At 33.1% G+C, this 22,544-nt stretch overlaps 4 protein-coding genes and 1 long non-coding RNA gene across 7 annotated transcripts; 3 read left to right on the top strand and 2 right to left on the bottom strand.

The window, feature by feature from the left end:
- Positions 1-402: 402 nt before the first annotated feature.
- Positions 403-4,892, bottom strand: LOC105249730 (zinc finger protein 84). Of its 2 annotated transcripts, none has more exons than XM_011255406.3 (4): positions 4,721-4,892; positions 2,458-2,732; positions 1,762-2,056; positions 403-1,541 (listed from the first exon to the last, which is right to left on the bottom strand). In XM_011255406.3, the coding sequence occupies exons 2-4, from the start codon at positions 2,667-2,669 to the stop codon at positions 1,008-1,010; spliced, it is 1,041 nt and encodes a 346-aa protein (XP_011253708.1). In that variant the 5' UTR covers positions 2,670-2,732; positions 4,721-4,892; the 3' UTR covers positions 403-1,007. The 2 variants fall into 2 exon arrangements, with proteins under 2 accessions (XP_011253708.1, XP_011253707.1); XM_011255405.3 differs by lacking the exon at positions 4,721-4,892 and adding an exon at positions 3,276-3,921.
- A 1,199-nt stretch (positions 4,893-6,091) lies between these two features.
- LOC112637073 lies at positions 6,092-9,383 on the top strand. Its single transcript, XR_003122382.1, has 3 exons — positions 6,092-6,669; positions 8,714-9,045; positions 9,216-9,383. It is a non-coding gene; the product is annotated as an uncharacterized LOC112637073 (long non-coding RNA).
- LOC105249728 (chymotrypsinogen A) lies at positions 8,089-10,684 on the bottom strand. Of its 2 annotated transcripts, none has more exons than XM_025405946.1 (5): positions 10,303-10,684; positions 9,598-9,886; positions 9,222-9,367; positions 8,728-8,999; positions 8,089-8,406 (listed from the first exon to the last, which is right to left on the bottom strand). In XM_025405946.1, the coding sequence occupies exons 1-5, from the start codon at positions 10,397-10,399 to the stop codon at positions 8,224-8,226; spliced, it is 987 nt and encodes a 328-aa protein (XP_025261731.1). In that variant the 5' UTR covers positions 10,400-10,684; the 3' UTR covers positions 8,089-8,223. The 2 variants fall into 2 exon arrangements, with proteins under 2 accessions (XP_025261731.1, XP_025261732.1); XM_025405947.1 differs by having other exon boundaries at positions 9,598-9,868.
- A 2,312-nt stretch (positions 10,685-12,996) lies between these two features.
- LOC105249727 (polyribonucleotide nucleotidyltransferase 1, mitochondrial) lies at positions 12,997-16,870 on the top strand. Its single transcript, XM_020027070.2, has 7 exons — positions 12,997-13,224; positions 13,927-14,838; positions 14,918-15,091; positions 15,276-15,469; positions 15,579-15,739; positions 15,820-16,131; positions 16,264-16,870. Exons 1-7 carry the CDS (start codon positions 13,058-13,060, stop codon positions 16,660-16,662), a joined length of 2,319 nt encoding a protein of 772 aa, XP_019882629.2. The 5' UTR covers positions 12,997-13,057; the 3' UTR covers positions 16,663-16,870.
- A 2,450-nt stretch (positions 16,871-19,320) lies between these two features.
- Positions 19,321-22,030, top strand: LOC109609895 (toll-like receptor 3). The gene is made up of 2 exons (XM_020027072.2): positions 19,321-19,426; positions 20,463-22,030. The coding sequence occupies exons 1-2, from the start codon at positions 19,424-19,426 to the stop codon at positions 21,798-21,800; spliced, it is 1,341 nt and encodes a 446-aa protein (XP_019882631.1). The 5' UTR covers positions 19,321-19,423; the 3' UTR covers positions 21,801-22,030.
- Positions 22,031-22,544: the final 514 nt, after the last annotated feature.

Genomic DNA, 22,544 nt, shown 5'->3' with positions numbered 1-22,544 from the left:
ATAATTTTAATTATAATTTATATAATTTTTATCACAATTATTGTAAGTTTATTTTTATTAGAAGCGAAACACATGTAGATTTTTTATTTATATGAAAAGAAAGTTTTTTTGTATATTTTATCAATTTATATTATCAAGCACAACACGTGGTAAATGAAAAAATTTCTATATCGATTTATTCCGCAAGAATAAATTCTCCTCTGACGTAAATCATATGGTTATGTTGAGGAAATAAGAATCGCAAATTATTTATAAATTTCTTTTTAAATTCATATTTTTTGAGTAATTGCTCGCGTATCGTCATTAAAATTCTTTTCAAGTCGTATATAGTTTTATTATACATGTATCTTTTTTCTAGGAAATCTAAGCTAATGCGCAGATAATAGAATGAAATACAAGATAATGATTTCACTTGTTTAAGTTTAAGATTTATTTTTTTGTGAGGTATGGAATAACAGGTCGAATATAATCAGTAAATTCACATGATTTCGATTTGTCAGTCAAATACTTTGTCATTGAATTTAAAAAAAGTTATCATTTAAATATATTATTTTTTGGTCGCTAAGAATCTTAGAATTTGAAGATTGATCGAAAATTTCTGGTCACCGAAGATTTGAGAAATAAGAATTTCAAGCCTTCAAAAATTTACACTTCGAGAAGCCGAAAATTTTAAGTATACAAGATCTAACTGAGAACAATCATAGATCGAGTAATGAAGTTTTTAGTTTTCAAGAAATGTCAACTTTCACGGCTAAGAATCCATTCTTCTAAGCAAAATGGCAAGATTTCCATCCTCCAAGTAGACAAAAGATTCGAGAATCCAATCTTTCAAGCATCCAGAGTTCCAAGAAGCTAAAGCATCGAAGGCCCCATGGTTCCAGGGATACAATGTTCCAGAAAGAAATCTCAGGTCTCGTGGATTCGAAGGAGAATAATTAAACATTTTTTATAATTCGAAGTTGAAGGATCCACAGTAAGCTTTCAAGGCGACGAAAATCTCTTCAGTTTTACGTGCTAAAGTTCACCGGCATCAGTAAAGTGAACTTGGCCTGATCGATGTTCGCCTCTTCGGTCGCGCACGGCCCGATGCTGTCTAATAAGCTCTGTATCGCGCTTTGATTGCTCGGGTGTTTTCGCTTGGTGTGCTCGCGACGATGCTTAAGTTCCTTGAATGTCTTGCCGCATTGTTCGCAGCTGTAAGGTCTGGCAGCCTCGTGGGAGCGCACATGGCCCTCGTAGTGGCTCTTCCTGACGAACTTCTTGCCGCATTGGCCGCAATCAAACTGAAAACGACCCTCGTGAGCGGCCACATGCGAACTCAGAGTCCACTTGGTCTTGAAAGTCTTGGAGCAGTAGTCACACCTGATCTTCGAATCACCTTTGTCCGCCCTTCGAGGATCTTTCTTTAGCAACAGCATTTCTTCCAGAAAGAACTCTGCCTCGCTAGGATCCTTGGGTGTCGAAGACTTGTCCACAACTGCTGGATTGTGCAGGATGCCTTTGGTCTGTTCCTCTGGCTTTGACTGGTTCTTTGGCGTTGTCTGAAAGAAGATATGTAAATATCTTCAACATACCTGAATACATTTTCTTATTAATGTGCTGCCTCTCAAGTATTTGCTTGGCTATCAAAGTCTACCAGTTTAACAATCATGTAAGGAAAATAAATAATTTTCAAAATAATATCAGAAAGACTTACAAAAATATTTTTTGCAGAGAACTAATAAAGTCTGAAAAGTTTTATCTATCGTCAAGAGATGATACCTTGCCATGCGAGGCCAGGTGGACCTTGAACTTATCCTCGTCGCTGTATTTTTTCTTGCAACGCGGGCAGGCATAGCCGCCCTTGTCTTCAGCGCCGCGTAAAAGGGTACCCCGTATTGTCGTGTCGCTCGCGGCATTTTCGACAACGACCTTGTGTTGATCGGCCAGCTGCAGCTTCTCCTTTCGCATCGCGTGCCGAGCTATATGTCGCTTCAAGTCGTGTGCCCTGGAAAACGCTCGTCCGTATCTCGAGCACGTGGGAAAGGGACAGCCCTTCGTCCTGTCGTTTCTCGGACTGGTAAGAAAAAGGATATCTTTTTATTAATTGATTAATAAAATTATTAATCTTATTAATCTTTATTCTTAATTTTTATCTTATATTTATAATATAATTATAATAATATTAGAATTATATTTATAATATAATTATTATAATATTTATAATATATCTATAATTTATATCTTAATTTTTATGATTCTAAATATCTAACTATCAACAAGCTATCATTATTCAGGATATAACAGTCTATAAAAATTGAAGAATGAAAGTGGAAGCCAAAGTTGTCCTCGTAAAAAATTATAAACATTCTGAAGCCCATAGAAGATTGAAAATCCCGACACCCAAGTAAGTTTGAAGGATATCAGAAACTATGCCTACCCAAAAAATTTAATTATTTCATCCAATAATTTCTCTACCTTCGAGCAGGATTAGCAGCGGTCGACTGTTTCGCGTCCTTGCTGCAATCCTTGCAGTTCTTGTCGACCTTCTGGCTGGCCATTGTAGTGAGTTGCGCCGATAATGGTATCAGGATGGAGATGGTCTCGTTGGATCCAGGTGTGACGATGGGTCCCACGTGAATCGCTGGCGGCGTCGCCAGCGAAATTCCACTCTCACCACTCCTACTCATCCTGTTGATCCTGTGAGTGACCGAGTAGTCCTCCTCAAGTAGGCTGTTTTGTTATCCTGCAGTCTGTGAGATAATATATCAATTATTATTAATTCTAGGAGTCCATCCTGTTTTAATTAATAACTGTCATCTTTTAATTAACGAGTCACAATAATTATTGTCAATTATATATATTATATTGTGTATTATTAATTTGAACAGGACAATCAATGTAATGTGCTCATTAGTTTATAGGTTTATTGATTTAATTTAATATTGTACAATTTTGAAACTTCCTTAAGGCACGTTTATAATCTTTATAAATATCATGTGATTTGTAGAGAGTCAACGAAAATTGATGCGCGTTTGCGAGACACCCTATATATTCCGCAACTTTCGGAAGGGCTAACGCAAACCGCGATCGATGGAAGGTCGTTTATTCACGCGTACCAGAGAGATGCACATCTGTCGAGGGAGAGGAAAAAAGGGAAAAAAAAGGAATATCGAAAATCAGTATAACTTGGGCGAGGTCCACAGGATTTTCCCGATTTCCACGAAAATGATACCTCAAAGGAGACTCGCCAACGAAGCTAACTTCAGACACGTCTATCAGAAATTTCAACTCACCGAAGCGATACTCCCGGCCTGGATCCGCTGCAGAGACAACGTTATCAGGGAAATCGCGGAAACGCGATAAGGGAAGAGTCGTCGATAAGTTTATCGATACCTGGGCTCCTCACGTTCCCATTTAGGAGAAACGTCAACCTCACGACGAAGGTATCACGACATCGGACGTCACCGAAGCGTCGAAGAAACGTCAACGAGACTCTCCTCGCAACCGTTTAGCTCGTTTACAATCGTCGACCTACGAAAGAGCGACGTCCAGAACACGAGAGGGAGGAACGAGGGGTATCTCGAGGACGTTTTTAGCGAAGCGTCACCGACGCCGAGGGAGTCAATCGCGAAAATCCGTCCCTTGTGCCTCCACCGCGAACTCCCGGATGATGAGCAACGGAAACGTCCCACTGGCTCGCGGAACCTCGGTCGACGTTCACGAAATCCCCGCGAGCGAGAACTCTTACGTGACGACGCGACGCTACTTCATGGTGCGCACGCGATCACCAGGTGCGGCCATCTTAATGCGAGGCTCCCGTTTCGTCTCCCTCGGTCTCGACACGCGAGCTAATCGCGCCCAGTGGAAACGCTAGTGCGCATGTCACGAGTGTTGCGTTTGAAAAGTCGGAATTCTCCGCGGAAGACCATTTTCTTTTTTTTCCTTTAATCGTTACATTTTTTTTCTCTTCTTCTATCTGTCAGATCCTCTCGACGATTGCGTTCCTTGGAGTCGATTTTTCCTCGAAAGTGTGTCAGTAATTTTTTAATTAAAGATGTAATTGAAAGAAAAAATGTTTGAATATTTAATCGAGATAGTATATTTATTTAATTTTATGTAGTTTATTTTAATGGAATTCTTATTAGAAGTGTATTTATTATAATTTTTGTTAGAAACTTATTTATTATAATTTTTCAGAGAAAACATCGACTGAAAAATCTGTCAAATTAAAATGACACTTGACGTCGTTTTTTGAAACACGTTATATATTGATAAATGACAAAAATGTAAAAGTAAAAGCTTATTTATTATAATTTTTATCGAGGAAACATCGAGTGAAAAATTTGCCAAATTAAAATGACACTTGACGTCGTTTTTTGAAACACCCTATATATTGATAAATGAGAAAAATGTAAGAGTAAGAGCTTATTTATTATAATTTTTGTCGAGGAAACGTCGACTGAAAAATCTGTCAAATTAAAATGACACTTGATTTTTGAAACACCCTATACATTGATAAATGAGAAAAATGTAAGAGTAAAAGCTAAAGAGAGGGGAGAGATTTACAAATTAATTGAAATTCTTGCAAATATGTATCTCGGTAAAGAAAAATTCTCTGCAAAGATTTTTAAATCTTCGACATACGCATAAAACATACATCATCTCTCTCTATGAGTATAAAAATAGAAGTGAGCGAGTATATCGATACTTTTGTCCGCAAGTATTATACATTCGATACCGTGTGACTCTCAGCTTCGGAATTTCGCGGTTTCAGCGAGGAAAATCAATTTGTGCGATATCATGAAAGCCTTCGACTCCAAATGGCACCATCTTCTCAGGCTATCCTCTCTCTTCTTTTTTTTTTATTCCTCTCTCGCCCGGCCGGATTTCTCGCTCACTTTCCTCGACGCGATGAAAGTATGCTACTGATCGGCCGATTCGAGTGCGATGATGGAAAAGCCCGTAGATGCGAGGAAAATGGGCGGGAATAAAGGAAAATGCGCGCGCGCGCGCAGGCGATGATTCAATCAGAACGATTCAAATACTCGCGACGAAGGATAGTATTCTAACTCTAGTTACATCCAGGAAAAAATATATATTTATGATATTATACAAGCATTAAATTCTTAGTCCAAAATAGTTTAATAGTTAAGACTAATATTTTGAAAAATATGCAAGAATTTTATTTCAAATTAAAATCTCGATGTTCCAGAAGCGATTTTTTATTGTAAAATCTAGGGGGAATTTTTCTTACAAAATTCTCCTCTTTTGTAGATACAATATCTTTTTATATCAATGGAATCTTTTCGCTTTTCAATCTCAATTATATGAAAAATACAAATAATGAGAAAATTCAATGGAAAAAATTGTCTCTGGATGTTGAGAAAATTTCTGTGTGAGAGAAATGTCAAGTTAAATATATAGATTGTGATGTATAGAGCTGATACGTAGAAGCGAATCAAATGTATTTAGTAAATGGCCATGCGTGTGTGTGCTGTAATTACTATTAGTAATTACATCAGAGGCACAAAATAGGATATTGTCATGAATATATACGGTGTTTCTCTGACGCACACAAAACTGTATGCACAAAACTGTAGCAATTGTTTTTCTTTTCTTAGCATAATCGCTGTTAAATTTCAAAGAAAAACTTTAGTTAACATTTCTACTTTTTAAAGCTCTTTAAAAAAAAAACTCTTTTATTTAATATTTAAATTTAAATCAGTCCAGTGTAAAATTTTCGAATTTTGTAATGAAAAATGGATTAGAGATAAAACACTGAACTGATATTTAAATTTAAATATTAATATAATAATATTTAATAAGATTAAATTTTTTTCAATATGTTAAATTTATAGCAAATAAGTAAGAGATTTGCTGAAGAAACTAAAAAAAGATCTATTATAAATTTTAATATAAAAGATAGATAGATTATCAATTTTTCAATTATATTTCATAATTTTAGCCTTTTTTTATAATTTTCTAAAAACACGCAAATGTGAACGTCAAGTGACATCTTCTGATCTATTTCGATCTTATTTGACAGTCTTGCTTTATCATTACGTTATCGAAACAAATAAAAAGATAAATATAGAGATATGTTGAAAGTTAGAAAGAAAAGCCATTTCTTCGCGGAGAATGAATGCCTGCAAGAGGGACATCTGCATTTATATAAGGATTTCGATGCTGAGAAGCTACTTCTGTCGTTGCGTAACTGTGTCGAGCGAAATGCATTGTGAATCGAACTGTCATATTGTATTTCAAATTGGAAGCGCACGTTCTCGATATAACAATTCCAAAGCTAAGATTACCTATTTTACTTTATACCATGTATAAATTAATTCTACATTTTATATTTTCATATTTTTAGGGCGGTTCGGATGGCCAATTCAGAAGTAATTGCAAGAAGGACATTGTCAAGGAAGACATGATGTATGAAAAAATAAATGCATCTTGTCCTGAGATATTTCGGGAATCTACCAAAGATATTCCATTACAATCACTTCATTAAAATTGAAGTAAATTAATAGAATCTTCGGATGCTTGAAGATCATCGGAGATACATCTTCCACAGGATCCCAGGAATACTTTGGCGTACTGTGGAATATACATATTTACTTTATGAATGTCGAAACGCGTACACCTACACAGTAACACGCAGGCACGCGCAAAGTGCTGCTTACATAGGTATGTACGTGCAATTAATAATTAAGGCTAATTAAGACTTCGTCCTGTGACCGAATACGCTCCCATGGTATGTCGCGTGCTCCCTTCGCGAATCGATATCTCTAACTTCATCATTTATATAGCATACCCTTATTAAAGAGCATTGCGTTCCATCCGAGCTAATGAACTGATCATAATTTATTGTCGTTTCTCTTTTTTCGATGAAAAAAAGCGTAACATTTTCAACAGAAAGGAATGAATTTTTCCCATCTTTATAATTTGCTAAAGGATACAATTTCACTGGCGTATTTTCCCCTTTAATTTCGAGCGCGAAATATAGAAATGTTTCCACACGGTGTAATTTCGAGGACTTTAAAGCGGGATTGCGTCTCGTCTTTTCCGGCTGAGTAAACAACCGTGAAAGTTTTAACTGATCGCGACCAATGTTCCGGAAAATATCTTTACAAGCCTCGGGACCCATCATCCTGTTTATTTTGATTCCGACGTTTACTCAACCGGATCATTTACAAACGGCCGTAATTATTGTCCGGTCATAGTTGCAGAAAATGAAATAAAACGATTATTACGAGTGGCTACGTATAAGGAGCGTCTATATGTCAATATCAATATCCTCGGCTTTCTATCTGTTTATTATTTACAATGTCAGATTCAATGAGAAGGGAGGGGAGTACGACCTACATATATTTAATCATGATAGTTTCATCCTCACTTCTACTTCTCTCCCTACTCCTCTCGTCATGGATCTTTTAATTAACATTTATTTATTAAATATTTTTTTATTAAATATTATATATATTAAATATTAAATATTTTTTTTATTTATTTTTTCTTCTCTCTCTCTCTCTCTCTCTCTCTCTCTTTCTCGTAATTAAAATTAATTATCAAAATTTATTCTCTTATCGAACATGTATATGTATAATATAAATAACAAAACTTCGATATAACAAATGTGACGCAATGTACAAAGTAAAAATGGACATTACTATAATATACATCTTATATATTATAAAGTATTATATTTACACAAGAAATGTGTGAGGTATTTTATCTATAAAAACCGAACACAGATTTTGGTACTTGGATTGTATAAAGGCTGTAAAAAATGATACGTACTAATAATTAAACAAAAGTGAATTAATAACATGTGTATATAGATGAAAATAATTCATTTAGCGACAATTGACTATATCTTATGCAATTTTATTTAAATAAAATTCTATTCCATATACCAATCGGGTTAGCATGTAAAGTAGAGCATCAAATCTCTCAAGGTCAATTAGATTGGCGTATTTGGAACGCAATGAATTATTGATGTAATAGAACAGATGTAAAATTTTGTACGTATGTACATGAAATGTATACGTAAAATTAAATTAAATATTAATTAAAATAAATAGTAATGAAATGAATTGCTTCCAATGTTGATTTTTAAAAATCAGCAGACTGTACAATATGTAATAATACAAACGGAATGTGCATTATATACAGAGAATTATGCACTGTTACTGTACAATAGCATATTTACAATGTTGATATTTACAAACGTGTTTTTAACTACTGCTCATCGTCGTCGTGGTTGGCATGGATTGTACTGTTAATCCAGTTTAAGTAATGCTGTATCTCGGTATATACATCTGGATAACCCGGTCTGGCACAACCGGAGCCGAAGGAGGTAACACCGACCAACTGCCACGCGCCATCAGAGCGACGACACTGCAGAGGTCCACCAGAATCACCCTGAAGATAAACAAAGAAATAAGAATTAATAATACGTAATCATGGACCAAGTTAAAAACCGTGTCTTCTAATTTTTCTTCTTCAGAAATTAATCATTTTCTGCATACATATCCATCTCCTTATTTTTAATTTAAAAGATATTATTTTTATTATATAATTTTTATATTATAATTTTTTAATTTAAAAAGATATTATTTATTATATAATTTTTATATTATAATTATTTAATTTTAAAAAATATTATTTTTATTATATAATTTTTATATTATAATTATTTTTAATTTAAATTTCTTAATTTAATTTTCAGAAAACTGTGTTTACCACGCAACTTCCGGAAGAACCGTCAATGTGTCCGGCACAGAGATGACCTTTCCTGATGGGCACCGACGTGCCATAAGCTTGGAGACACTCTTCGAGGTCCAGAAGAGGAACACTGACTTCCAGAAGGGCGGTAGAGAGCGAGGGCGAGGGACCGTATCGGCCCCAACCGGAGGCCACGCATTGTCTTTTGCCGATATACTGCTCAGGACCGGGAAGACAGATAGTGCGAACGACCTTTGATAGAGGTGCTGGCCTGGCGAGCTTCATTAGGGCTACAAGGACGAGATTCTATCAGGATTCCAGAGAGCTTTGGAAAAGGTTTTCAATTTTTTTGATTTAATTTCGAATGTCTTAGGTTTAATTTAGAGAAAATATCAATAGAATGGATCATTAATGGAATAGAATAGAATAAATGAATCTTTAATAGAGCTTAAGAAGAGTGTTGATATAAAATGAATAGAATCACAGATTTATTTTTATTTGAATAGACTCACCTATGTCGTGCACGTAATTATTGAACCTCTCGTGAAGAATCACCTTTTCGACGGGCAAACGAGCGGATCCGCGTCCCCCCGCGTCCAGTTCCCATTCGCCGACCACCGCTGTCCATAGCGCGCCGATGGGCAAATTAAACAGCTCGCTGAAGTAAACACCCATTTTGAGTATACGAAGCATGAAGTAAATAACTGGAATAAGCGTCCACTTGACTTGAATTTTGAGTTAAGAATACATCGAAGAGTTTCACGAAGAAAGAAGAAGGAAGATATCTAAGAAAAGTAACTCTCTCGAGGAAAAATGAAGTTTGGCCAAAATTAAGACTAGATCACGATTATGAAATTTCGTCAAACTCTCCACGAGGCTCGGACTCACTTGTGAATGCAATGGGCAACGGTGATTACCCATCTGGGATCGATCAACACACCGCCGCACCAGTGGCCGATGAAGCCCAGCTTTGGATGCAGCAACTGAAGAGATACCTGCCAAGGCCACGCGCCCTTCCTGCTGGGTTTGCCGTTGAAGATGCGACCGGTGGTCGTGGTGGTGGCGGTGGCGGTGATCGTCGACGAGGACGAGACGTCGTCCTTTAACAGCAGTCCTTGGACCTTCGACGGAGCAATCGATCGTGGTTGCCTCTGCGACGCTGCCGGACATCCGCATTCTGTTATCCAAACTCCAATTTTTTTATCGTCTTTGCGAATTATGATCTTTGAAGTCTATCGAGTTAAATATGACCCTTTATAAGGATTTTTGGTAGGATTCGGAAATATATATCGTTAAGAACTTCTAGAACGTCTAAGATTAGTCAGTAAAGGATAAATACACGAGATTATCATCTTATAATTATAAGAAATCATAAGAGAAGAGATATCATTAGAATATAAAAATTGAACTCAAACATTGATCAAACCTAATTCCACTTATATTTAAAATCCATATCACGTGTCAAAAGTCTAAGACCAACTGCAGATTGCAAAAATCAAGGATAAATTGTGAGCTTGAAGAATCAGAAATTGCAACATCCGATCTAGATCGAGGAAATTGTCAGAAAAATCGTAATGTCAAAGTGGTACTCACTGGAATGATTCTCCCCGACGATCCTCATCATGAAGCACTGGGCCTCCGCCAGGACGATCACCAGCAGGACAACCAGATCGCCGCGAAGACGGCACATCGCCAGGGAAATGGAGAAAATCCACGACGGATAACTACGATTTATGGATCCGCATAGCCCGACTGGCTTCGGCGACGCCGAGTAGGATTAGCGCGAGAGGAGATCCTTCAGCTTCGCGCGAAGCGATCTCGAAGAAAGTGATCGTCGAATGGGGCGCGGGAGGGGGGAAAGCGAGCGATGATGTAGTCCGGCAGAGATGCCGAGGAATGTGAAAAAGTCCTAAAATCTCGACCGTCATCGTTCGCGGACCCTCTGGTGGTCCCCCAACTGGAGGAGACGTCCCCGACGAAGGGAAGGAAACTGGACTTTCTAATCTCCATGTTCGAGATGCGCGCTTTAATTATCAGGATTTTTGGGATCTTCCGGATCTGCGATTTTCTTCGCGATTGATGAAATTCTCGGACGAGGCTTCGGATTCAACTAATGGAGATTTCCCTCTCGTGGATGCTCGAGTGGAAATCGACCGAACCAAGTCCCTGCAACGTGCGTCTCGCGGCAAAAATTCGCCGGAGCGAATCGAATAAAAAGGGAGAAGACGAGAGGAGCTTTCTCTCCTCGCCTCGGAACCAAGTGTTTTCGCGGGATTACTCTAAATTCGGGAGGGGGACTTTCTTCCCCCCCCCCCCTCGATGTCCGAGGAATGTCCGTCATCGGTGCGAGAAGTCGGGCGCGCTTTAATTACCGATTTAATCCGCGGATTGATCGAGGAAAGAAACCCGACCGGGGGTGGGAAGGGGGGGAAGGCAACGCGGATATCTCTCTTTCTCTCTCTTTTTCTCTCTCCCTCTTCCCTCCTCTATGCTCGTTTACTACACTCAAACGAGGTGACGACTTTCGAGAGCGAATCATCTCTACTCGCGCGAGAGAAACGCGGTCGATATAATGATATAATCGCCATCGACGATAATCCTCTGTTCCGATTCGTCTTGTCGGATATCGCAGGATATTTCGTGCTTATGAAGAAGCCATAAACGATATAATTGAAGATCTCCTAATGATATCTCAAGGATATCCGACACTCGTAATTACATCCTCTGGATGAACAGATCTGATAATTCGAGCGCGTCGATTAGAAGATGATTAAAAATATTAATATTTAATAGAATAATGAGAGGAATATTAGAATACGTAATTATAAACATGTATGATATATATTTATTAGTAAAATTACATATTATAATATTTCTTTTATTATTACATTAATTATTCCATGGCACGATAATTATTTATTCATTACAATATTATTAATTATTTCGTAGCAGGTACATATAATGTTTCTTTCATTAACGCATTCATTAATTCGTAGTATGAAACGTTCGATTAATCTCTCAGGTATCTCTCAGATATCTCAGCAAATTAATCTTATAGATTAGATTATTAATATATATAGATTATAATTATATATATATTAATATAGATAGTTTAATGTATACATTAATATATAGATATTTATATAATATTTTTATATAATATTTATATATATTATATTTATATATAAATATTATATAAATGTTATATAATTATATAATATATATAGTTATATAATATTTATATAATATATAATTTTTATACAATTTTTATATAATATAGATAGATATATATTTATATAATATAAATAAATGTTTAATATATATAAATTAATATATAGATTATTAATAGATAGATCAATCGACATGCAAGATATACATCTGTGAAACGTTCTTGGAATCTTGTTGTATGTATTACGCGGGATTCTGGAGCTGCTCGAATACCGTGTTGTTATAAACGAGAAGAGATTTACGCGCATCTCACCTTGCGCGGAATGAGAAAGTGAAACTGCATTTACCGTCGTGCCTCGTAGAAGGAGAGGAAGAGTCGCTCCCACTGCCTGTGTATATATCTACATCTCGTGCATGAAAATCATCATGAAAAATCGCAAGATTCCTCTCGGAACCGAGATTCTCTTTTCTAGCGAGGCCGTTCATTGGGAAGATTTTTCGGAAAGAGATGAGGTGAAGATGAAGAGAAAAGAATAAAAGAAAGAATAAAATTTTATTGTTAAAAAAATTATGGAACATTCCAAGATATAAAATGTTTTATTAAAAATAATATTATATTTTATATTTATTTAATAATACTAATATTTTATTTTCCAAATAATTTCTATTAGCAATTAAATAAATAATAAATTAATAATTTAATAAATAATATAAAATTTCCTTATTCAAATCAGGTCTTAATATTCATATTGATAGCTCGAGAATTTTCAGAAATATTCTCCGATACTCTCAAGAAGGAATATAATAAAATCTTAAAAAAAAAGAGAATAAAAGATTTGAATTTATTATTCTTATACGAATAATACTGGAGTGTATCTCTTTCTAAGCAGAGTCACGATGACGAATGGAAACACGTGCCCGAGTTAATAGTGAAAGCAGAGAGAATCCCAAGAGCGGTCGCGTCCCCGATTTAGGCAAATTTTAGCCCAGTGTCGATATTCTAGGAATCTGTATATCGACACTTAGCACGGATCCGAATCAAAACTGCAGTCTGTTATCCTCCGAGAAGTTGCTCGACTTCGTAGTACCAAGTTGACGTTTCGCAGACGTCAAAAGCGCTTATCTCGAGCACTCGTTTTGATTCGTTTCTGCGAAGTACACCGGGTGCTATCGCCAAAAAATGATAGTGTCAACAAGTATTTGTAGGTTATCGAGATACCACAAGCCAGTGCTTTTGGCTGGCAAAAATTCGTGTAAAAATGGAAATACGACCTACGTCAAGTTTAGTCACGCGAGACGAGCAAGTCACACGAACGTCGGCACCGAAGTCGTCACGTTGTCTGATGGGTGAGGATTTGTCACGCGTTTATCTATCCTAACCTATACGCGGTTTATACCGAGTTTCTTTCAGAATTTCGTCGAGAATCACACGTATTTTGTATATTTCAAGAATTCATATTTATTTAAAAAAAAAAAAAAATATATATATATATATATATATATATATGTTGAGTTTGCGTGAAAATGTGAGTAGGATAAATCCAGCAATGCATTTTTAGCATTTTTGCTTGCGCAGCTTTTTATATTTTATAGGGTGTTTTATGTTTATTTTTTTAAATTATCTTTTTAATGATAAAATATTTAATGAATCTTATAATAATATTTCTTAAAATTCTTAAGCTGTCAATATGGATATTAAGACCTTTTTTGAATAAAATTTTATATTATTTATTAAATTATTAATTTATTATTTATTTAATTGCTATTAGAAATTAATTACAAATTATTTGAAAAATAAAACATTTTATATCTTGGGATGTTCCATAATTTTTTTAATAATAAAATACTTGCTGAGCCTTCTCCTTTTTTTTTAAAAATATCAAAAAACATTTCTTAAAATTCTCGTTAATATAAATATTGCAATTAAATTTAAATGAGAAAATTTTATATTAGAATTGTTGCTAGGAATTAATTACAAATTATCCGGAAAATAATACAATAGAAATAAATCATACATCTTTAATTAATTGATTTCTTTTATATTTCTAGCAAGCCACTCAAGCTATCTACAGGTAAATATGCACGTTTCGCTGATGGTAGCGCAATCGTGTCCTTGGGCGACACTTCAGTCATGGTCACAGCAGTTTGCAAGCACCAATCGTCTAATTCCTCATTCCTTCCACTCATCGTGGACTACAGACAGAAGGCAGCTGCAGCGGGTCGCATACCAACCAATTTTTTAAGGAGAGAACTCGGGCCAACCGAAAACGAAATTCTCACGAGCAGAGTCATCGATCGATCAATAAGACCGTTATTCCCAGAGGGATTTTACTACGACACCCACATAATGTGCAACATGTTAGCTGTCGATGGTATAAACGATCCTGATGTGATTGCCATTAACGGTGCCTCTGCGGCTCTTAGCATCTCTGATATTCCATGGAATGGTCCTGTGGGCGCGATCAGAATCGGGATGATCGACAATGAATTTATAATTAATCCTACGAGACGTCAAATTCAAGATAGTATATTAAACATGATTGTCACAGCGACTAAACACAATTTAATCGTCATGTTAGAGGGTTCAGCCAATGAAATATTAGAGCAGGATCTGAAGAAGGCGATAAAACTCGGCGTTAAAGAATGTCAGAATATTGTGAACGCTATAGCAAATTTGCAAAAGGCACATGGCAAAACGAAAAGAAATATCGAGACTGTCGAACAGGATAATAATCTGATCAATTCTGTGAAGGAACTTTCGGAGACAAAATTGCGAGAAATATTTTCAAATCATGCTCATGATAAGATTTCTAGGGACAATGCGATTAATGATCTTAGAAATAGTGTTATTGAGGCGTTGAAAAGTGATAATACTGATTTGGATGTTAAATCAGCGGAAAACATCTTTGGGAAAATTACCAAAGATCTTTTCAGGACACTGATCTTAGACACAGACGTCAGGTATTATTGTCCGATATAAAATCCTATTGGCTTTGTCGATCTTTAAATCATCCAAATATTCAAAATCAACGATTTTCAGATGCGATGGTCGTTCACCGGATGGTTTACGCGATATATCATGCCAGGTAGACCTTTTCAATCCTCTTCATGGCTCGGCTGTATTTCAACGAGGACAGACTCAGGTCATGTGTACTGTGGCTCTGGACTCTCTGGAAAGTGCGCTCAAGATGGACGCTATGTCGATGTTAATTAGGTACATTAATAGCGAAACAATTAAGCTCCGACATTCTTTTTCTCTTCCACTAGTATTTTCGATGACACATATACCGCGAAAGCGCTTCATTATAAAAAGATTTCAATCTAAAGATAAAAAGAGCTATATAAAGGAAGAAAAGCACTTGCGACAAATGTTTGAAATTTAATTTATTTTTTGGCAGTGGCGTGAAAGAAAAAAATTTCTTCCTTCATTACGAATTTCCGCCCTATGCAACTAATGAAACAGGACACGTAGGTCGGATAGGACGTCGGGAGATGGGACATGGTGCTTTAGCGGAGAAAGCCCTGAGGTCGATTCTTCCAAAGGACTATCCGTTCACCATAAGACTGACTAGCGAGGTTTTGGAATCAAATGGTGAGACGATCATTAGACTAATTCAAGTTCACTTTCGTTAAAAAATGCTTATAATACGGCAATAATAATATCAAAAATTTTAAACTTATATTTTATCTTATAAAAACAGGTTCTTCTTCAATGGCTACGGTTTGTGGCGGAAGCTTAGCACTGCTCGATGCAGGCATACCTATATCTTCGTCAGCAGCAGGTGTGGCCATTGGTCTCGTGACTAAATATAATGAAACTAACACTGATATCGACAAGTATAAGATATTGACTGACATATTAGTAAGTATTGTCGTGTTTAAACCATTAGATTGTAAATTTAAATTATCGTGATTGATGTAAATTTTCTATCTGTCTGTTAGGGAATCGAAGATTATCTTGGGGATATGGATTTCAAAATAGCAGGCACCAAGCGAGGATTCACCGCGTTACAGGCCGATGTAAAGATACCAGGAGTTCCACTAAAAATTATAATGGAGTGCCTATATCAAGCGATAGCTGCTAAACGAGAAATCATTAAAATCATGAACGATGTGATACGAACACCGCAAACAAAGAAAAAGGACAAGATGCCAGTGATTGAGAACTTGGAGGTTCCTATTCATCAAAGAGGAAAGTTTCTTGGAATCGGCGGTATGAATTTAAAGAAGATACTCTTGGAAACCGGAGTGCACGTAAGATGATTTTTATTTATTATATGCTGAAGAGAAGATTAAAACTTTTCTAATATTATTTAATATAAACAAAATTGCTCATCACTTATTTATTTATTTGAAATATACTGACACTTTCAATATTGCTTTCAGATATTTCCACACGATGAGAACACGTACTCTATATTTGCGCCAAACGAAAACGCCATGAACGAAGCTAAGGAAATGATAGAAAATATTCTGCAGAAGGATCGCGAGCCGACTTTGGAATTCGGCGCCATTTATACCGCGAAAATAGTGGAAATACGAGAGATTGGAGTTATGGTGACGCTACATTCCAAAATGGTGCCAACATTATTGCCCAATTCTCAATTAGATCAACGCAAGATCCATCACCCTAGCGCTCTGGGACTGGAAATTGGTCAGGAGATACAAGTCAAGTACTTTGGACGAGACCCAGCGTCCGGACAGATTAGGATATCGCGAAAAGTGCTGCAGGAACCGATTACGTTGTCGAAAACTCTGCATCGGGATAACGCAGAGAGGATGTGAAATCCGTAAATTACTATATTTTCAATTGAAAGATACATATTATCGATTATTTTTATTGCGAGATGATCTGTACATTTTCCCGTCTAAAAATGTGACTACCTTTTTGCAGATTCCTACAGTATATATTTGTTGAATACAACATTTTGTATGATGCCTTTGTTAAGAATAGAGACATAAAAATACCGGGAATATGAAATATAATTGATATTGATTTTCCCATTTACTCTAACTCTTCATATACATCATTATCAGCGACTTATTTATGAGATATAATCAATATTGGTTTTTCATTTATCTTAATTTTTAATATCATTGTCGATGCAATTTACTTATGAGAGAGTTTCTTATGATAGAATTTACAAGTGTGTAGAGATTTTATATAATTATTATGAGAAATTTTCTTTATTAACATAATATGTATTCTATTAATGAAAGAGAAAAAAGTATATCATTTGTCAATTTTTAAAATTGATTTTATTAGAAATGTTTTGTTTCCAAAGAAAAAATTTTATTCTACATCTTTTTATGTAAAATCAATTGCTGTCGCATTTATGTCATTAGTGATTTTGTAAAATACAAGTTGGATTGTTTCACATGTATATATATTGTTAAATGAAAGGAATCGTGTTTGGAAATCGCGTATTTTATTAAAAATAGAGCGGAAATGACCTGTCTCTTCGCTTGCTATCTTTTCCTACAGATAGCAAAAGGGAAATGAGAGACGTATGAGAAGAGATAACAGAATGATAATTAAGCTATCAATAAAACATAAGAATTTCGTAAAAATCGATTTAGAAAGAATCAATAAAAATCCGATTAATAAAGAAAAAGAAAAGAAAGGAGAAGAAACTTTATGATTAGTAAAAGTTGAATAGACAAATTAATAAATATGTAATAATAAAATTTTTTTTATTTATTTAAAGTGGATAAGTGAATTTCATAATCGTTCTAGATTGTAAATATAAATTTTCAAGAATGAAAATTTTTCTTAAGGAAATTTATTGCTATTTTTGAAAAAGATCTATTTAAAAATGTTGAGATCAGGTGATCATAAATACATGCCATCTCTTTGGACAGATATAACAAACAAATGAATAATTTGACAATTTATATTTCATTTCATGTATCTCTCTCTAATCATTTCCGATCCCGATCGTTCTTCCGACGATTCGCAATGTTCGATACAGCGGCACGTTTATTTTATCGCTACGTGTGCAAGCGGAGCTCTACGTTCACGCTTGCTATTGTGATCAGTGCGGTATTCTTCGAAAGAGCGTACGATGAAGCTTGCGAATATATATTCGAAACCGTGAATAATGGAGTATGTCGCTATATATTATGAGAGAGAACAGAAATATTGATTAGATAATTTTAAATGTAAATTAAATTTATTAAATATGAAAACAATAATAATTAAAAACATAAATTTGTTAAATTTATCAAATATTAAAATAATAATTAAAAACATAAATTTATTAAATTTATTAAGTATTAAAACATAATAATTAAAAATATAAATTTATTAAATAAGTATTAAAACAATAATTAAAAACAAATTTATTAAATTTCTTAAATATTAAAAAATATTGCTGTACTAAAAATATAAAAAAATTACATGTTACATATTTTTATAAGATTGTTATGTTAGAATTGATGTGCAATCAATTTGTTTATTTGTTACAGAGACTTTGGAAGCATATAAAGCACCGGTATGAAAATCCAATGATAGAAACTCAATTCACACATGGTGATCAATCACAAGCTCTCACCGACAATAAAGAAAATCGTTAAAACTGTATATATAGATATATATGTGCAGAATCGAGATAATAATATTAATAATCAAAGTTTATGGAAGTTATTCTATCTCTTTTGAGTTTTAATAATTATAATTTAATAATTTAGGATTACGTTACATGTGTTTAATAAGTCGGATATGTATCATGGATTCTCTCTTCTCCGATCATCGATTGGTTCAGAATTCAGCAACAATCTCCTAATTACTTTCCTCAATCTTACAAGAATATCGTAGACCGCGTTTTCAGCAAATTTTTTAATTAGTTATTTCACTTGATTACTTCAATTTTAAGTCATAAAAAACGTTGAAGTATCTTTTCTTTTGTGAACAAAATATGCATTGATTATTTTAAAAATGTTATTTCTTATATTATTTTAATATGAATTTACTTTAAAAGTATCTATTGCTTATTTATTAATACAAGTGTACAAAAACAATTAATACAATTTAATGAAAGCGGATAGAAAATGGGTTTAAAAGATGTAAACTGAAAAGAGAATTAATACAAATTCGTGAAAATAGCATTCAAGTATTTTGTTGTTTACAATAAAAATACAATAAAAAAATGTTTTTAATTGTTCACTTGCTTAATTTTGAACAAAAAACAATATTTGAAATATTTATTTATGTTTTAATATGTAAGTCATAAAATAGTTTAAATAGAATTTTAATTAATATATTTATTTAGTCATGTTTATAGTTCGCGTGTTATTTATATAAATACATCGCTTTTAATAAATATTGATGTCATCATCCGGGTGATTCTAGAAATATGAGATAGGCAAGCTGATTTTTAGTATTATCTGACGATATAAATACAAGCCGCAATTCCAAACTGCAGTCTTCACTGAGAAGCGAAAGATAATTCAATTAGATTTTGAAATAATAGTATTTCCAAAACAAATCTGTTCGAAAATTACAAGTTGAATTGAGCAAATTGAAAGATTTTGACAAGTTTAAAAAATGGTAGGTTACATTTCCATTACTTTTTTAATAATATTTAGTATTAATTATATAACATTAGTGTAATGTTATCATTATTATTATAATTTTTATAAACTTATTGCAAAATTAATTTCAAAATTATTAGCTCTTTAGTAAATATGCATGTATATTACTCTTTTTTTCTGTCATTAATTTTCCTTTATTTCTTTTATTTAGGAATATACGAGTTATAGTACATATAATAGTAGTCGAAAATAATTGATATATAAAAATAATATATTTCTTAAGTTCCTATTGTCTCAGATTAAATAGATAAATTAATTAGATCAATTTATTTATATTATAAGAGATTTGAAATATTGCAGACATGATTTTAATATTTTCCATTTTTTATGATAAAAAATATTTATAAATGATTTTAATATTTTTAATTTTTTATGAAAAAAAATTACTTATAAATAGAATATTTATTTTCTCGAGAAAGTAGAGAACTTTTGGATGTGAAAATTCTCTTCAAAAAAACAAATTTATTAGGAATTTTTCGATTATTATATTATTTATCTGTCTAATGGCTCACATATGGCTTTTGCTGCAATTTTATAATATTTTATAATATGCAATTTTATATATAATTAGAACAATTTTTAAATATGTCTGTATAATTTAAGTGAATTTTTAACAGAATGAAGTTTTAGCAAATTCGTTAAAATTTTCTTAGTGCATGTGAAAAATTTGATCTGGCTAATGATGCGTTTTTTTTTCAAAATTTGCCAATACGCGAATTTCTATAAGAATCAAGATGCAATATCACAAAAATTAGATATTATATTAGTAGATATTATATTATTAGATTGAGTATTATATTTAGATTTTTCGAGTAAATGTTCAGAAGACACAATAAAACAATCTATGACATATTTACCTTCTTGTTTATGGATATATATTCTTAATTTATTTAATATTGATGTTTTTGTATTTAAACTTTTTATTTACTTCTTTCTCTATCATGCGTAATTACTTCATATATCACATTACATCTTTTTTATTTTTCTTGCAGATAAAGTATCTACTTTTTTCATTTCTTCTGCAATCTTCTATGCAAGTATTTTTGGCAATACCAAATATTGAGTTCATATCAACAAATTTTTATGATCACGACAAAAATTACAATTTAAAGATTATAAGAAATGAAATTAAAAAATGTGGAAATGTGGAAAGCTTAAATTTAGATAGTATGAATTTATACACTATAAAGAGTAATATAATTCAGAGTCAACACGTACAACATATATCATTGTACAATAATAATTTGGAAGACATTTATACTATTTTGGATCATGTACCTTATTTAAGTTGCTTAAATCTATCTCGAAATGAGATTAATGTCTATAATGACAATATAATTCGACATTCTCATCTTGAAATATTGGATTTAAGTTATCAGAAAATATCAGAAGCGAGAGATTTGAAGACGGAAACAAATGACGTATATAAATATATGAAATTTAATAGCATCGGAATAAGTTTACCAAATTTGCAATATTTAGATTTAAGTGGAAATGATATTTCCACTTTATTGTGGGATTTTAATTTGTCTTTTCCAAAATTAATACAATTAGATTTAACTAACATCAATGCAAGGATACTAGAATTGGAATTTTTCGACAAAATACCAAAATCTTTGCGCGTTCTCCATTTGGAGAACAATAATCTGCATAATTTGACATTGCAAAATATGGCAGAAGTGACCGCCTTGTATTTGGATAGTAATCCAAATTTACAAACCATCAATATCGTTTCAAAACGATTGAAAATTTTATCGTTATCAAACTGTGAGAATATTGGTTATGGAACTTTCGATACTCCATATCTTGAACAATTAGATTTATCCATGAATAATCTTAAATCTGTATCTAATATAAGTTTTGAAATATTCCCATCGTTACGAATGTTGCTACTGGATTATAACAAACTATCGCAAATTCCTTCACTAAATGCCTTACAGCAACTTAATGACTTATCAATGAATTTTAATATGATTAAAAATATTCCGTCTGCTAGTTTTGCATCCTTTCCATCATTAAAAAAATTGTCATTGAAAGGCAATAAAATAGACCGTATTGAGAGAGATAGTTTCTTTGGTTTGAGTAATTTAGAGTATTTAAATCTATCTGATAATAAGTTAAAAGGCTTGCCTTACGATTGGGCAACGTCATTAATAAATTTGCAATATTTAAATGCAAATTCTAATCAATTTGCAAACATTTTAGACTTGGCCATTAACTCGAATATCGTCTCGTTAAAACATTTATCTGTGAAAAATAATTTAATCACAAAAATAAGTACACTAGAATTGGCACATTTGCCAAATGCAACTACTGTATACGTAGCTTAAGACACAACTTAAGCATATTTTCAGTATCCATTGATATTCCATATATATATGTAAATATATAAGTATTTCTAATTTTTTTATATTTCTGCGCAAATTTATGACTTTTTATATCAATGCGCACGAAAGTGTTAAAAATAATTACAGATTGTAGATACTATAATTATTCTTAAGTGCGAGTATCCTTGTAAGTACATCGCAAATTTGTCTTAATACTTATTATGTTATTTTTAGAACTAGAAATAAAAATTGTATTTTTATACGTATGATTGATTTATTTTTGTTTTAAATAATTTATATGTCAACGCAATCTTAGAATAAATAATATTTTTAAATAATATTTTATTTTTGGAGTATATTTAATTTTAAATTTAATTGTAAAGAATATTGCATTATGCAATCAATATATATTTATTATATACAACAAAAATATTGAAAGAATGTCTGCATGGGCAGTCAGTTAACCGCCATACCGCATCATAATCTACCTAACTGCTGAGTATGCTGCTGAATATTGCGTTAAAAAATACATTGCGTGCAATAATTTTATCTATCACATATAAATCGTATTTCACTTTACAGAATAAGTTTACAAAAATTTATCAATCATATTTTTTCCTGGTAAATATTTTCAAAGAATTTATTTCTTTTACATTTTATATAATTAAATTCAAGAGAATGTAATTAAAAAAAATATTAAAAGTTTATTTAAGTAAGACATTTTCGAGATTACTTTTAAAATTCCTA

The sequence above is a fragment of the Camponotus floridanus genome, unplaced genomic scaffold, assembly GCF_003227725.1.
Source record: "Camponotus floridanus strain SB8 unplaced genomic scaffold, Cflo_v7.5 scaffold127, whole genome shotgun sequence".
NCBI lineage: Eukaryota > Metazoa > Arthropoda > Insecta > Hymenoptera > Formicidae > Camponotus > Camponotus floridanus.
This window is presented reverse-complemented; position numbering and strand designations above follow the sequence as displayed.

Bases quoted from the DNA above. Each gene is read 5' to 3' on its own strand.
- LOC105249730 (XM_011255406.3), bottom strand. From the start codon at position 2,669: ATGAGTAGGAGTGGTGAGAGTGGAATTTCGCTGGCGACGCCGCCAGCG. The intron at 2,057-2,457 runs GTAGAGAAATTA...TTTTCTTACCAG, and splicing joins GCTGCTAATCCTGCTCGAAG to TCCGAGAAACGACAGGACGA. The intron at 1,542-1,761 runs GTATCATCTCTT...ATCTTCTTTCAG, and splicing joins ACCTGGCCTCGCATGGCAAG to ACAACGCCAAAGAACCAGTC.
- LOC105249727 (XM_020027070.2), top strand. From the start codon at position 13,058: ATGATAGTGTCAACAAGTATTTGTAGGTTATCGAGATACCACAAGCCA. The intron at 15,092-15,275 runs GTACATTAATAG...ATTTTTTGGCAG, and splicing joins GCTATGTCGATGTTAATTAG to TGGCGTGAAAGAAAAAAATT. The intron at 16,132-16,263 runs GTAAGATGATTT...TATTGCTTTCAG, and splicing joins TCTTGGAAACCGGAGTGCAC to ATATTTCCACACGATGAGAA.
- LOC105249728 (XM_025405946.1), bottom strand. From the start codon at position 10,399: ATGTGCCGTCTTCGCGGCGATCTGGTTGTCCTGCTGGTGATCGTCCTG. The intron at 9,887-10,302 runs GTGAGTACCACT...TTTGGATAACAG, and splicing joins CGTCGGGGAGAATCATTCCA to AATGCGGATGTCCGGCAGCG. The intron at 9,000-9,221 runs GTGAGTCTATTC...TCGTCCTTGTAG, and splicing joins TAATTACGTGCACGACATAG to CCCTAATGAAGCTCGCCAGG.